At 43.7% G+C, this 16,163-nt stretch overlaps 1 protein-coding gene across 5 annotated transcripts in view; it reads right to left on the bottom strand.

Moving 5' to 3' along the window:
* TAOK3 (TAO kinase 3) overlaps window positions 1-16,163 on the bottom strand; it is a 162,955-nt gene that overhangs the window by 17,488 nt on the left and 129,304 nt on the right. For all 5 annotated transcript variants that reach the window (XM_075898155.1, XM_075898153.1, XM_075898154.1 and 2 more), the window contains one exon: window positions 8,830-8,964. In XM_075898155.1, the coding sequence (XP_075754270.1) occupies window positions 8,830-8,964 (135 nt within the window). The remainder of the gene's footprint in view (window positions 1-8,829; window positions 8,965-16,163) is intronic.

Raw genomic sequence — 16,163 nt, 5'->3', positions numbered from 1 at the left:
CTTGGTAAAAAGGTATGGTCATAGGTTTGCTTATCAAACCCACATCTCACTATCTGCTGCTATTCACAGATGGTGGCTGAGGTTGAAAGCTGTGCCTGGTATAGACGGGCCATTGGATCAGACTGTAGCCCTATAGGAGGCTTGCATGCCACATTTGCTCCACAGATTGAGCAAGAATCAAATGGTGCCCAGGTCTTTTACTGAGTCTAAGGAGACTTTACAAAATAAGACGGATTCTCATGCACAGTGACAACTTTCTCTACAGGCTCCTTTTAGAATTTCTCTGAGACCACAGCATCCACAGAAAAAGAAGCAGAAAGCACTGCATCACCATGGCCATTGGAAGACGTTAAGAAGAGACAACTGAGAACCAAGCACTGACATAGGATGTTGTGCACGTGGGGCCATTGGATGGCTTGAATTGTAGTAAGGCAAGAAAAACAGATGTCTTTCTTTTTTAAATGCTCTGCGGCCAGTCCAGCTCTTTTAGAGAATAAGCTGCAAGAAGCAGTGATCAACAAAAACACCTAATGCAACAAACTGAACAAAACAACTGAGATGCGACTGGGAAAAATAGTTCTGGCTCCGAAGAGAGAAACCATGGTGGCTGCCTGCTCGAACTCATTCCAGCCAAATCATTCATTGTGGCTGACGGGTTCTTTATTCTACCACAGGCTGTGAAAAGAAGATCTGGATGGGGGATAGGAAGAGTGCTGAAGGCCTTTTCCCTAGCATGGGTTGAGAACAGCTAGCAGTGCATAATAGTGAACCTCCAATAAAACTGGAGCTAAAGGCCTAGAATAGCTGTTAAGAATAATGGAATTTGTGACAAATAGTGGAATTTAGGGCAACCACTAGCACTGCAGGAAAAAAATGAAATATACATTTAATTCAGAGGAATATACCACCCAGACCATCTATTTTATCTCTAAATCAGGCTCCATTCTCAGGGAGAACCTGTGACTGTGTTAAATCCAACTTGTTAAAGCCAAACATGTGTAACAGAAACAAACATCTCCTCTTTATATCAAGGACCAAAGGACAATGCTGTAAAGTTCACTAGGCTGATTATATATTTGCGCTCTAGGAGTAGGAAGCAAAACCAGCTATCGCATGACAAGTGACAGTCTTCAAAGGGATAAGATGTGGCTGAAGGTCAGTCAGATGTTCATGAAAAATCATTAGTGGAAGAAAGACAATGGCACCCTTAACTATAAAGGGACATTAAAGTAACTTTAGAAACAACATAATCCCCACAGATTATAATGGAAAAGGGAAAAGACTGATTTGTTCATTGTAAAATGATTTCCCAGATGATCAGAAAAATGTCAGAATACTTTAAAGCCAAACATGCTAGAAGTTGTTAAAGCTCTGTATTGAAATGAACATGTAACAGTTGTCAGGAGACAGACACAGCATGCAACTAGAATGCTATACATTTTCAATAGACCCAGAAAACGTATCTCTGTATTTGGAGTTCAACTGGCCTGATTTTATTTTAGTGGTCAGACTCATAAAACATTGCCTTCACATATTAGGTCCATCAGGAGATAAGGTCCAAGAGTGAGAAAAAAATCCCTTGTCTGCATTTTGATTCCCAACAGAACAAGGTGGCCTACAGTTGAATCCACATTGTTGCTGCTACTTTAACTCTCTAGGATTTTAAGCACCAAGGGCCATCATCTTGAAAACCCATATTAAGTGAACTATGAAGGTAAAAATCCAACACTGAGGTGGGTCCTCAGAAAGAGATAGAATCATAGAATCATAGGACTGGAAGGAACCTCAAGAGGTCATCGAGTCCAGCCCCCCGCCCTCAAGGCAGGACCAAGCTCCGTCTACACCATCCCTGACAGATGTCTATCTAACCTGTTCTTAAATATCTCCAGAGAGGGAGATTCCACCACCTCCCTTGGCAATTTATTCCAATATTTGACCACCCTGACAGTTAGGAATTTTTTCCTAATGTCCAATCTAAACCTCCCCTGCTGCACTTTAAGCCCATTACTCCTTGTCCTGTCCTCAGAAACCAAGAGGAACAAATTTTCTCCTTCCTCCTTGTGACACCCTTTTAGATATTTGAAAACCGCTATCATGTCCCCCCTTAATCTTCTTTTTTCCAAACTAAACAAGCCCAGTTCATGAAGCCTGGCTTCATAGGTCATGTTCTCTAGACCTTTAATCATTCTTGTCGCTCTTCTCTGTACCCTTTCCAATTTCTCCACATCTTTCTTGAAATGTGGCACCCAGAACTGGACACAGTACTCCAGCTGAGGCCTAACTAGTGCAGAGTAGAGCGGCAGAATGACTTCACGAGTTTTGCTTACAACACACCTGTTGATACAACCTAGAATCATATTTGCTTTTCTTGCAACAGCATCACACTGTTGACTCATATTCAACTTGTGGTCCACTATGACCCCTAGATCCCTTTCCGCCATGCTCCTTCCTAGATAGTCGCTTCCCATCTTGTATGTATGGAACTGATTGTTCCTTCCTAAGTGGAGCACTTTGCATTTCTCTTTACTAAACCTCATCCTGTTTACCTCTGACCATTTCTCTAACTTGCTAAGGTCATTTTGAATTATGTCCCTATTCTCCAAAGAAGTTGCAACCCCACCCAGTTTGGTATCATCTGCAAACTTAATAAGCGTACTCTCTATCCCAATATCTACATCATTGATGAAGATATTGAACAGTACGGGTCCCAGAACAGACCCTTGAGGAACTCCACTTGTTATCCCTTTCCAGCAGGATTTAGAACCGTTAACAACAACTCTCTGACTATGGTTATCCAGCCAATTATGCACCCATCTTATTGTGGCCCTATCTAAGTTATATTTGCCTAGTTTATCAATAAGAATATCATGCGAGACCGTATCAAATGCCTTACTAAAGTCTAGGTATATGACATCCACCGCTTCTCCCTTATCCACAAGGCTCGTTATCCTATCCAAGAAAGCTATCAGATTAGTTTGGCATGACTTGTTCTTCACAAACCCATGCTGGCTATTCCCTATCACTTTATTACCTTCCAAGTGTTTGCATATGATTTCCTTAATTACCTGCTCCTTTATCTTCCCTGGGACAGACGTTAAACTGACCGGTCTGTAGTTTCCTGGGTTGTTCTTATTCCCCTTTTTATAGATGGGCACAATATTTGCCCTTTTCCAGTCTTCTGGAATCTCCCCTGTCTGCCATGATTTTTCAAAAATCATAGCTAAAGGCTCAGATACCTCCTCTATCAGCTCCTTGAGTATTCTGGGATGCATTTCATCAGGACCTGGTGACTTGCTGACATCTAACTTTCCTAAGTGATTTTTAGCTTGTTCTTTGTGTATCCTATCTTCTAAACTTACCCTCTCTCTGCTTGTATTCACTACGTTAGGCACACCTCCAGACTTCTCGGTGAAGACCGAAACAAAGAAGTCATTGAGCATCTCTGCCATTTCCAAGTTTCCTGTTACTGCTTCTCCCTCCTCACTAAGCAGTGGGCCTATCCTGTCCTTGGTCTTCCTCTTGCTTTTAATGTATTTATAAAAGGTCTTCTTGTTTCCCTTTATGCCTGTAGCTAGTTTGATCTCATTTTGTGCCTTTGCCTTTCTAATCTTGCCCCTGCATTCCCGTGTTGCTTGCCTATATTCATCCTTTGTTATTTGTCCTAGTTTCCATTTTTTATATGACTCCTTTTTTATTTTGAGATCATGCAAGATCTCCTTGTTAAGCCAAGCTGGTCTTTTGCCATATTTTCTATCTTTCCTACACAGCGGAATTGTTTGCTTTTGGGCCCTTAACAACGTCCTTTTGAAATACTTCCAACTCTCCTCAGTTGTTTTTCCCTTCAGTCTTGCTTTCCATGGGACCTTACCTACAAGTTCTCTGAGCTTATCAAAATCTGCCTTCCTGAAATCCATTACCTCAATTGTGCTGGTCGGTCTCCCTTCTACGTTTCCTTAAGATCATGAACTCTATTATTTCATGATCACTGTCCCCTATACTGTCTTCCACTTTCAAGTTCTCAATAATAGTCAAGCCCTAAATAATAAAATCAGATAATACTTTTAGCAGCCAACCCCATCGGGTCTCTGGGTGCCTGGATTTGGCAAAACTTCCTTTTTGTAGAGTACATGCTGCCTGACACCTGTGATCAAGATGCAGCATGTTCCTCTTTCTTTCCAGGTGAGTGGAATGTATTTTCCAAGCACCAGAGTTGCTTGAGTTGTGGCACTGTGAAACTGCTGGTGATCTACAAAACATGTGCATCATGATCTGTGGAGAAGTGGCAGAGCATGTGAGGCTCACTCCTATATTTCACTAGAATCAACAAAAAGCACGTGGAATGTTTTCTCCTTATTGTCCCGCCTCAGTGACAGATACTGTTGTCAGAGATGTTACGGAATTGCAGACAGTCCGAATCAAACCATGAAAAAGAAAGCGGCACTGGAGGCATACTGTTAAACAGTGTTCCACGCTATGAAGGCATCTGAGAACCTCTGTTTCAGAAGAGGACTAAAATCCTTTAAAGGCACCAGAAGTTAACAGTTACACTCTTGCTGAATAATTTTCACCTACTATTGTTACAAAAATACCTCAGATTACCATCTTCAAAAGAGATTAGAGAGAAAAATATTTCTGTTTTCACAGCTTCTTTCCTTTGTGCATCTGGTGGCACTCTGTGGGTAGTCCATTTCACTGTTTCTTCTGTACAGTTTCCCTATTGTTTTTATGGTGCTCTCATGTAGAAACAGGACAAAAACACACATTTAAAAAAAATTCAATGGGGAAGTGTGATTACGTAATAATAAAGTTTAGCATGGGGTTCTGTGGCAGGTGAAATAGCCAAAATTGACTATATTTCTAGTTGCTATGCCCTAGAGCAGTGGTCTCCAACCTTTTACAGCATGAGATCACTTTCTGAATTCAAGTGCATGCCGAGATCTACCTCAAACCCAAATACCCTGGCCCCGCCTCCTTTGTGCCCCTTCTCTGAGGCCCCTCCCCCCCATACTCCCTCACTTTCATCAGGCAGGGCCAGCGGGTTGGGGTGCAGGTTCTGGTCTTAGATTAAGGGTTTTGGAGTGTGAGAGGGGCTCTGAGCTGAGCTTAGAGCAGGCAGTTGGGGGTGTTGGAGGGGTTTCTAGGTGCAGGCGCTTGGGATGGCATTTGGATGCAGGAGTGCTCAAGGCTAGAGTCGGGGCTTAGAGTGCAGGAGGGAGTTCATGACTGGGGTAGGGTTTCAGGATTTGGGCTCCAACTTGGCACTGCATACATCAGGTGGTTCTTGGGTGGTGGTGCAGTGGGGCTAAGGCAGGCTCACCCCTGCCCTGGCACCTGCACCGCTCCCAAAGGCATCTAGCAAACTCCTTCCAAAGTTCTGTTGTGCCCCCAAACTGCTCTGTGGAAATAGTATAGAGGGTGGGAGAGGGGGCACTTGACATCAGCACCCCTCTTCTCCCTCCCCTATCCTGCACAGCAAGCAGGAGGCTCCCGGGAGTGGAGGGGGGAGGCAGCTCCAAGGCAAAGAGCAGGAGTTGCGCAGCAGTGGTGGGGAGGGGCAGCTGAAGTGCCAGCACTTGATAGCCTCTTGGCCAAACCTCTCAAGATCACCTGTCAGAGGCTCCAAGATCTACCAGTAGATTCCGATCGACTGGTTGGTGACCACTGCCCTAAAGAGACTCATCTATCAAGACATACTGCACTACGGCGATCACTCAGACCAAGAAGAGCCTGAAGGTTCAGAGATCACAGATACTGTTCCTGAATTCAACCAGCTGGAACGGCTATTCGGTAATATACACCCTGCACTCTCCAGAGCAGAATGCATTCTGTCTACACTGCTGTCCATCTCAGGCTGAGGGTTGTGAGTCCAATTGGAAGATGATTTTTCACCCCCAACAAAACACATATTTAGAGAGACTTTTCATCTCAAGAGATTTCTACTGAAAGCACCAGAGCAGTCTGAGGTCTTTATGATATAGTCATTATGTCTCTCATGAAGTGAACAACTCTCAGGGGCTGGGGACAGAACCCAGAGAAAGCAACTGATAGATAGAAATGAGGAATGGTTTGGAGCATGGGGAGCAATCGATCCTGCCATGGGTTCTAACATACATGTGGAGAAGAAAAGACCTCACTGAAGATCCATTATGGAAGCAACACTGAATGAAAATCAACTAGAAGAATGAAGAACCATTGAGCTCTGAATCGCGGGTTGCAAGAATGTTAGAAACATCACACCAGATGCTAAGTAACCCCTTTCTGGTCTCTGTGCATTCACTCAGACTGGGGGGGGAGGGTGGGTTAACAACTGCAATTATTAAATTATTAACTGCAACTTTAGTGGCATATAACCACAAAAAGGTTATATAAATGAAGTTCTTGTATCTAAGGGGGTATATAATCAAAGTGAAAGAAAACAGGTACTCCAATTATAAAGTGAAATAAAACATACACACAAGACTGTAATATCCCCACATGCAACTATATCTCCTCTAACCTAGAAGGGGTTTTTATGGGGAAAACAGTTTTAATCTTTTTTTTTTTTAATTTGGATAAGGGCAGAGGAACAAAGCCTCTAGAAGAGCTACTACAGTATTTTGCTTTCCAGCCATTCCATATCATTCCTGACATAACAGATATTGAGGTGGTCACGGCTACAGACACTGGAATGTCAAGGAGGGATGAAAGGAAATCCCATGATTCACTCAAGAAGAAAGTGCTGCTAGTTGATACAGAATGGATTTAACCAGTAAGTGTTCTCATCATCAGTTTCCTAGTCACTCACCAGAAGATATCATGGTGTGAAGCACTCCTATGAACTCCACACCAGCCTAGGATGCCCCAACGTTTTTCGTCCCAGAAACGGGTCCCATGGAAATGACAGGAAAAAAAAAAAGAGTTCCTAGCTTAGCCTCACACCCCCTTTAGCTATGTGGGATTTAGTTATTTAGGTAGAGAAGTTTTAGCAAATCCAATTGTCCTAGAATCCCAGTACAAACAGTATGGCACGTCAGAGAAAGCTGCCATGAAATGGGGTTTAAGCGTGACCTTGGGAGTACAGGGGTATATGGAGAATGCATTTCATCACCACACGAGTACCCTCTCCTGGCTGGCAGATGGCCCTAAAAACTCCTCCGTTGCTATGTGAGAACTTGTTGAAAGCAGAATTAACTGAAGCACAGAGGCAAAGGAACAGAACCCTTGGAGAATTACAAGGTGAAAGAAGAGAAATGATGCCCTCTGGTGTTGGGGTTAAGGTAGAGGGAGAGTCTTCCATGGTGGGTAAAAGATACCAGCTGGCAAGATGCCTGTACATGCATCTGTAAAGCTTTTTTGGTTTGTACTATGGCACGCTGAGTAGTTTATCATTTGTCCTCCCCAAGTGCACCTTGACTGGAAACAGACTATTCTCTTTGTTCAGTGCAGACAATTGCTTGGCTCTGTACAATATACAAAACCAGACAATCCCCAACACAGAGGTATCAGCAAAAGGGTCTAGAATAGCTGAGATCCCTGCTGTGTCAGGAATGCTGGTATGAAGACCTTTAATGCCCATGTTTCTAGGTCACCTTTTGAATTGGGGTGTGGGGGGGGGGGGGGGAAACAATCAGAGCATGTGTTACTCAGAAGTACATCTGGGAAAAGAAACTCACTAGATGCAGGCCAATAACCAGAATAGTAATTGTCTGAATTCAACTGCTTCATTTTATGTTTCAGTAGCACAAACCATATTAAGATCCCCTGCTGCACAAGCTTACACCTAAGGTTAACCCGACTCCCAGTCCTTTGGGCTGGGATTGTGGAGGGGTGTCAGCAAACAGTAGTGGAAACATTCAAATACACAATTAAAAAAAGGTGGGGGAGAGGAAGGGTTACCCATTGTAATTTCTGGGTTGGCCAGGATGATGTCATAATAGGAAGCAAATGCAACTGTCAGATACTGGATACTTTCCAAATCTCCCTATCCACGTGACTAATATCAATTTGGCTGAAATATTAAGTATTTCAATTATTTTCCATTTAGGACACAGTTACTTGCTTATGATTGTGCACTCTCTCCCTTCGGAAAGCTGCTGTTGATTTCAGGTTGTGTATATATAAGACACATAGATGGTGGAGAAGGCGAGGAAACGAACTCTTCTGGCACACACCCCTTTTTCTACTACAAAGCCATCTACACGGATCACATTTGCAATAGTACAAATGCTGGCTGATCCTACCAGCCCCTCCTCCTCCTCCTCTTTGTGAGCCCATAGCCTGCTGTTAAACCCTCATTTATTGGAGCCAGGCAATGTTTCATGGGTTTGAATGGGGAGAAAAATGCAGTACATACAATTGCTTGAAATATATAAATCAGTGAGCCATATATAGCTAGCAATTCATCCTGGGAGGTAACGATCTCATTTTTTAAAATGACCAAATACATCAGCTCTTTGATTTTTTTAAATAAAAAAAAACTACCTAGATATACAGATTTTTTTTACTTCAAAACTATTTAACTATAAAGATGCAAATAAATATATATGCATGCATACCAATTAGTGTCTTACTAGCAGTTACGGCTAACAAAAGAGAGATGCAATATCAGAGAGGAAATCAACTTCATCCATAAATGTGCTTCGTTTTACATAGGCTAGAAACACACCCAGCACGGATTTCTTTTACATTTCTCTCTCTCTCTCTCTCTCACACACACACGCACACACCTTTCTGTGCAATATCTAGTTGCTATGCCAACAAAAAAAATGGTTGAGAAGAAAATTCTTGACCCTCTTTCCCAACCAAAAAGAGGACAGAGAGGAAGAAGAGGGAGGTGGGGTGTTTGCTTACCAAAGATGCTGATTTGATTGTGGCAAAGCGCTCTCGGTTCCGGTAGTGGAGGGCCTGATTCTGGACTGACTGGGTAGGCCGCAGCTCAGGCCTGTGATCCCTGTGGCCCACCTCATCCCTTATAAATACATGATCCTGCAGAAATGGATAAAAACAAGGAGAAAGTCCAGCTGTGCTCTTTCCTCGCCGGCTGCCTCTTTCTCACCCCTCTTTCTGCACAAGCACCGCTGTTTGAAATGCATAGTTTAGCTCTCTGCTAGCCCCTGCAGCTCCCACAGTACAAAATGAATAAGCAACACATTGCAGCCTTCAGTTAAGAATGTCAGCTGATCGCTAGTGGGATGCCTTCTGAATCCCTGGCAGAATTTTTTTTTTAACCTCCAGAATTACATATGTGAATAAAACCGAAGCACAAGCACAAAGCAATGCAGAGCAATCAGCCTCTTCAGAAAGGTTTGTTTAAAGTGCTGCAACCAAATAATCCCTTTAAAAATGTGATTTCCATGTCTAGCCAGGAGGACGCTGTTCCTTTTCAACACAGGAGCAAAATTATGCCTCATTCCCTTTCAAGATTTGCTTCCTCAATTTGATCTTTTTGTTTGCTAGCTCTTTTGAAGAAGGATCATTTTGCATAAAATACTGCAGGCTTGAAGAGACCAGCTTCCCTATCTTGTGCTGGGAAGACTCAGTGACCACTCAGGGATCCTGCTTTCCAGTCATGATCGTGCACAGTTCTAGCACTTTCTCTCTCCACAGCCTCGCAAAGGTTTTTTTTTTTTTTATTATTATTTAAAGAGACAGCTCCTAGGTTTACTACAAATGGTCTTCTCTGAAATCTACAACTCCCTAGCTGTCAAAATCTTAAGAACAAGTGATTTTGCAGCTGAAATATCATGCATTTAAGTGTTGCAACAAAAACCAGCACTGTATTCTTTTATGTATTGTACAAAATACATGCTCTCTCCACACAGGCCTGTGAAAGTCCATGACTGTTGATTAGTCAAGAAAAATGGCTGTCAAGAAGGCTTCCAATAGGGAAAAAAAAAGTATTTGCAAACTGTGTTCCTAGGCCAGGCCATTCATGCCCAGTGTACACTGGACTGCTTCCCTCAGAAACCCTCTCACAACTCTTAGGGATGCAGATCCAAAGGACCTAACAAGAGCACAAACTCAGTAGCAGAGTTGCAGGTTCCACAGTATTGTCAACTCTTGCCATCTGGCAATTTTTTTTTAAAGCGCCAACTCCTGAAGTCCATTACATGAGAATGTCTGTTTTCATTAAAAAGAAAGTGTCTAGCCCTTGTGGATATAAAGTCTGGAAAAGAGAATCACAAAGGCCCCAAGTGCAAAAGGCAAATAAAAAGACACAAACGATTTAAAAAAAATCTCCTGATTTTCTGGGGCCGGATTCATTATTTTTGAACTCTTGGTGATGGCAATACTGCAGATGGGCACTCACTCTGCAGCCATCCGGCCCTCTATACTAGCACTGAGCAAGATTAGAAAGCACAGTTGCTGGTACATTAGTATTCCCACTAAGAAGTACTATTAGTAGGAAATAAGGATGTAAAATCCAGATTAATCAGTTAACTGATTAAAGATTAGGTTAACCTAATGTTAAACCAAGTAACCAACTAAGCCCCAACCGGCTGTAGCAGTCCCTAGCCAACAGGGACTCCTGCATCCAGCCCTGCACTGGAGCTGGCTACTGGGCCTACAGGTGCTGTTGGCTCATAGCCCCCCCGCCAGAGTAGTCCCCTCTGGTTACCAGTTAACTGGAACCTGTAAGCATTACCCTTTTAGGGTGATGCTTACCAGTTAACTGGTTAACCTTTCACATCCCTAGGAAACCGCATGAAAAAATTCAACTGTAGACAAGTGTGTCTTGACACGCTTCTTCCTTGCCTCCTAGGAGCATACCTTTCTTCCAGACTTTATTTTATAACCATTTTACACAAATGCATTCACTTTCTATACTGTGAACAACATGTACCAGAAAAGTAAAGGTTATAGGAAATTTTTATATCCAGGAGTAAGCCATACACCATTTTAAGGTGCCTAGAGCCAACAGTTTTTCTCTCATCTCTCCTTTTGGGATGTTGCAGTTCATGCTATTTCACCTTTGAGTTTTGGCAGGGTAGGAGAAATAGCCAGGATTGTCACAGAACAGAATTTACAATGGTCCCTGCATTTTTTGCATCTTTGTAACAGCCACTTGGGCGGAATTAAACCTGGGACCTCTGGAACTTAGGGTACGTCTAGACTACCGCGTTTTGTCGACAGTATCTGTTGACAAAACTTCCGTCGACAAAGAGCGTCCAGACACATTGAGTTCTGTTGACAAAGCAAGCTGCTTTGTCGACAGAACTCCGTAGTCTGGATGCAATGTTATAGGCAATAATACCTTCTGTCGACAAAGTTCTGTCGGCAGAAGGTGTTATGCCTCGTAAAATGAGGTTTACCAGCGTCGACAAAACTGCTGAGTTCTGTCGACATTATGTCGACAGAACTCAGCGGTAGTGTAGACGCTGGTATAGTTTTGTCGACAAAAGTCCACTTTTGTCGACAAAACTAGGTAGTCTAGACACACCCTTCGTGTAGGAGCCTCTACAGCTTGAGCTATAAACCCAGCTGGCTCTCAGTTTAGTCTGTAGAGCTCCCTTGTTCTTATCTCTTGCTCTAAGTGGTCTAAGTGCCACTGCATAGGACAGTGAACCACACTAGGTGTGTGGGTTATACTTTTCCTGCAAGAGAGAAGATGATGATAAATAACTTGCCACGCCAAAAATCAGCTGGGAGCATGGAAGGTTTAAAAACTGGAGAGTGGGCAAGGAGCTAAAAAAATTAAAAGATGTCTTTTCTCAAAAAACAGATAGCCTGTGGACTGAATTAGAAGAATTATTTTTATTTTATTTTGTGTTTTTGTCTTCCTGATACTAGGTATTTTATTGGATTAACAACACTTTTAACATAGGCAAATGCTTCGTAAGTTTAGAGAGGACTCATACACGAAACCAGTCTGAATTGTAGCTTTTAGCTCTGTGTGCGCGGTAGAGGGGGAGAAAAGGGTGTAAAATGTATATACAGGCAGTCCCCGGGTTACATGGATCCGACTTGCATCGGATCCCTACTTACAAACGGGGTGAGGCAACTCCACACTAGCTGCTTCCCCCCAGCAGACCAGGGAGACGCGAAGCTAGCGCCCCCCCCCCAGCAGACATGGGAGACGCGGAGCGGCTTTTCTCAGCAGACACCTCAGCTTGAGAATAAAGGACTGAGGGAAGTGAGGTGTGGGAGAATAAAACTGAGCTCTGGAGAAATGTTTGTCTAGAGTTTCCCCTACAATATGTACCAGTTCCGACTTACATACAAATTCAACTTAAGAACAAACCTACAGTCCCTATCTTGTACGTAACCCGGGGACTGCCTGTACATGCCTGAATGAAGCTAAAGCTTAGATCCCAGTCCTTACTGAAATAACACAATTAAATATTTAAATTGCAAGAATATTTTTCAGCTAATTAGGTTTCTGTGGGTCTAGTGGGAAATGATCAATCTATAAAGCTTTGTAGGATTGGAGTGTTCTGGGTTATCAGGGACTCTGAGAGACATTGCTGATGAGATATTATAATTGTGTTCCAATCAGATGGACCAGCCACTAAACATAAATCTTCTGGAACATATTTAGAAGTATATTATGGAGGCCTTCTGGAGTCCTCCACCCTGCAGTGACCTACTTCAGCTCCTACATATACCATCTTAGAGCGAGTGGCTGGGGATGAAATGGAGGTTACACCTCATGCCAGCCCTTCGCTCAGTAAACAATCGAGATACTATGTGGATGGGCTCTTTTTTTGCCAAAAGGCCCTGGGTCTCAGTTTAGAGCCTGAAGGAGAAGGGACACACCTAGTTAAAACAGAGTAATTCTTCCTGAGTCCAAGGCACAGAGAAATGTCCTGTTTGGAGGCATTTGGAGAAAAAAAAGTGAACGTGTGCAAAAGATGTGGATCTTTAGTATGCCAGCACCTAGTACATTTGTGTCAGAGGTCCATGCAATCTACCAAAGCAATCTTATGAATAAATCAAGTTGCTGTAAAAGAGTTTTCAAAGTGAAATGACCACATTTTTCAAAAGATGTCAGGAAACTGTGTCTTCTCTGACACGGTTTCTTTAGTTTTAATTTTTCCCCCATAAGAGAAGTTAAAAATCTGGGAGAACGTCTGAACTGCTTTGTTCTATCCAGGTAATCACCCGCCAAATAGCCAAGGAGTGGAATAGTACTGCATTGGTGTGTGGATGAGGCTTTTGGTACAAAACAGGTAAGTGTATAGGTTCATTGTGGTGGACGCATGAAACTATTTTGGGGAGAAATTTTGGATGTGGCTGTAACACTACTTTGTCTTTGTAGAAGGTGCCAATTCATTGTCCCACCTTGCTATCATGATTGTTAGTAAGAAAGCCACTTTTCTAGAAAGGTGGATCAGGGAGCAAGTTGCCATTGGCTCAAAGGGAGGGTAGGTCAAGGTTGTTAAGGTTGAGGTTGAGATCTTCAACCTTAGGTTTCTGAGGTTTTTTTGGGGAGGAAGATATTATTGAGACCTTTTAAAAACTTCTCCATGATCAGATGTGAAAATATAGTGTGATTGTATACGATACCAAGCTGGGAGGGGTTGCAAGTGCTTTGGAGGATAGGGTCATAATTCAAAATGATCTGGACAACCTGGAGAAATGGTCTGAGGTAAATAGGATGACGTTTAATATGGACAAATGCAAAGTACTCCACTTAGGGAACAATCAGTTTCACACATACAGAACAGGAAGCAACAGTCTAGGAAGGAGTACTGCAGAAAGAGATCTAGGGGTCACAGTGGACCACAAGCTAAATATAAGTCAACAGTGTGACGCTGTTGCAATAAAAACAAACATGATTCTGGGAAGCATAAACCTAGGAGTGTTGTGAGCAAGACACTAGAAATCATTCTTCCACTCTACTCTGCACTGATTAGGCCTCAGTTGGAGTACAGGCAGTCCCTGGGTTACGCGGGGAACAGGGCTTTTCTCGCCCCGGAGGACGTGGGCAGCGGGACTGCCCAGACGCACCGCGGTCCCGCCACCCGCGTCCTCCGGGGCGAGAAAAGCTGCTCCGCGTCTCCCTGGTCTGCGGGGGGGGGGAGGGGTGCACGAGTTGCACCCCCCCCCCCTCCCCCCCGCAGACCAGGCTTTTCTCGCCAACGCCTGTGGTAGAGCAGCTGGGGCGCTGCTGGGTTGGTCCCGCAGCGCCACTCCTCGGAGCTACTGGACCAACCCGGCAGCACCCCAGCTGCTCTGCCCCAGGCATCCTCAAGTCAACCGCTACTGAAACTGACCAGCGGCTGACTACAGGAAGCCCGAGGCAGAGTTGCTCTGCCCCGGGCTTCCTGGAATCAGCCGCTGGTCAGTTTCAGCAGCGGCTGAATCTGGATGCCAGTTCCGACTTAAGTACAAAACTTAAGAACAAACCTACAGTCCCTATCTTGTACATAACCCGGGGACTGCCTGTACTGTGTCCAGTTTTGGGCACCGCATTTCAAGAAAGATGTGGAGAAATTGAAGAAGATCCAGAGAAGAGCAACAAGGATGATTAAAGGTCTATAGAACATGAACTATGAGGGAAGACTGAAAAAACTGGGCTTGTTTAGTATAGAAAAGAGAAGACTGACATGACATGGCAGTTTTCAAGTACCTAAAAGAGTGTTACAAGGAGGAGGAGAAAAATTGTTCTCCTTGGCCTATGAAGATAGGACAAGAAGCAATGGGCTTAAACTGTAGCAAGGGAGGTTTAGGTTGGACATTAGGAAAAACTTCCTGTCAGGGTGGTTAAACACTGGAATGAACTGCCTAGGGAGATTGTGGAATCTCCATCTCTGGAGATATTTAAGAGCAAGATAGATAGACATCTATCAGGGATGGTCTAAACAGTGTTTGGTCCTGCCATGAGGGTAGGGGACTGGACTCTATGACCTCTCGAGGTCCCTTCCAGTTCTAGTTTTCTATGATTCTATGATATCATGCTCACTATAAATAGCCATTAAGTGGACCTTTATTGATGAATTGGAGAGGTTCTGTTTCTTTAATGAAAGAAGATTCTCTAAGACCATCATCAGCTGTGTTGAATGTGGCTGCAGTGTTCTGTTTGCCCACTAAGAGAAATGGCACCATTTCTGTAAATAGGTCTTTCTCGTACTCTGTTTGCAACAATTCAGGATAGTGTGAACTTCCTCTGAATAGGTCTGGTCTTGTGCACTCATTCCAGCAGGAGCCAGGCCTTGATGTAGAGCTTGTGTTTCTCGGGATGAGGAACTCAACCCTGGTCCTGAGACAGTTTTTTCAGCCAACATGGAAGAGGAATCAGAGGAGCCACTGACAGTTGTGACAGGTAAGGGAACCAGGTCTGTCTGGGCCATGGGGGTGCTATCATGATGACCCTGGCTCTGCACTATTTTATTTTATGTATGACTTGGTCAAGAAGGGGAAGAGGTGGAAAAAGCATTTAGAAGACTGAGACACCAGCTGATCATCATGGCACTCCCCAAGGATCTCTTGCGGCTTAGTTGGTCCACAGTGACATTTTGCTTGCCTGGGAGACATGCCGCTGATATGGTGATCTGGTGTTGAATGCACCACTGCCACAGTGCTGCTGTCTCTTTGCAGAGGTGGTAAAACCTGTCTCCCCCTTGGCGACTTATGTAAATCATAGGCGGTGTTATCTGTGACTATTCTCAGACTTGCTCTGAATTAAGAGGAGAGAAAGTATTTGAATTTTTCTTACTGCACAGAGTTCAAGGATTTTGAAGTGCATGCTTGACTCTACAGGAGTTCATGTTCCCTAGGTGCTGTGACCATTGGTGTGTGCACCCCAGCCCTCCGATGAATCAAGCCCTCCAATGAATCACCCGTAGTTATGTGTATGGAGGGAGCCATTTGTTGGAAGGGGACTTCTGAACAGAGGTTGTTGGCTTGTAACCACCATGTGAGAGATTCTCTGATCTTCTTTGTAAGGCTAGTTGTTTGCATAAATGGTGTTTGCAAGGCTGAAAGCATCTGTGAAGCCACTTTTGTAGATATCTTATATTCAGCCTGGCATGAGAAACCACGTCTGCGGTTGTGGACATGTGACTGAGAAGCTGGAGGCACTGTTTGGCAGATACTGTGGGGCTGTCTATAACAATCCTTGCTAAGGCAGCCAAAGCATAGTACTTCTGCAGTAGTAGTTACACCTGTGCATATACGCAATCCAATGTGGCACCTACAAATGCCAACTCCTGGGATGAAGTGAAGTGTGACTTATGTGTTTA

This window comes from Pelodiscus sinensis, chromosome 15 (assembly GCF_049634645.1).
Source record: "Pelodiscus sinensis isolate JC-2024 chromosome 15, ASM4963464v1, whole genome shotgun sequence".
Lineage (NCBI taxonomy): Eukaryota > Metazoa > Chordata > Testudines > Trionychidae > Pelodiscus > Pelodiscus sinensis.
Note: the sequence above shows the minus strand (reverse complement) of the source record. Positions and strands in the feature narration are given on the sequence as shown.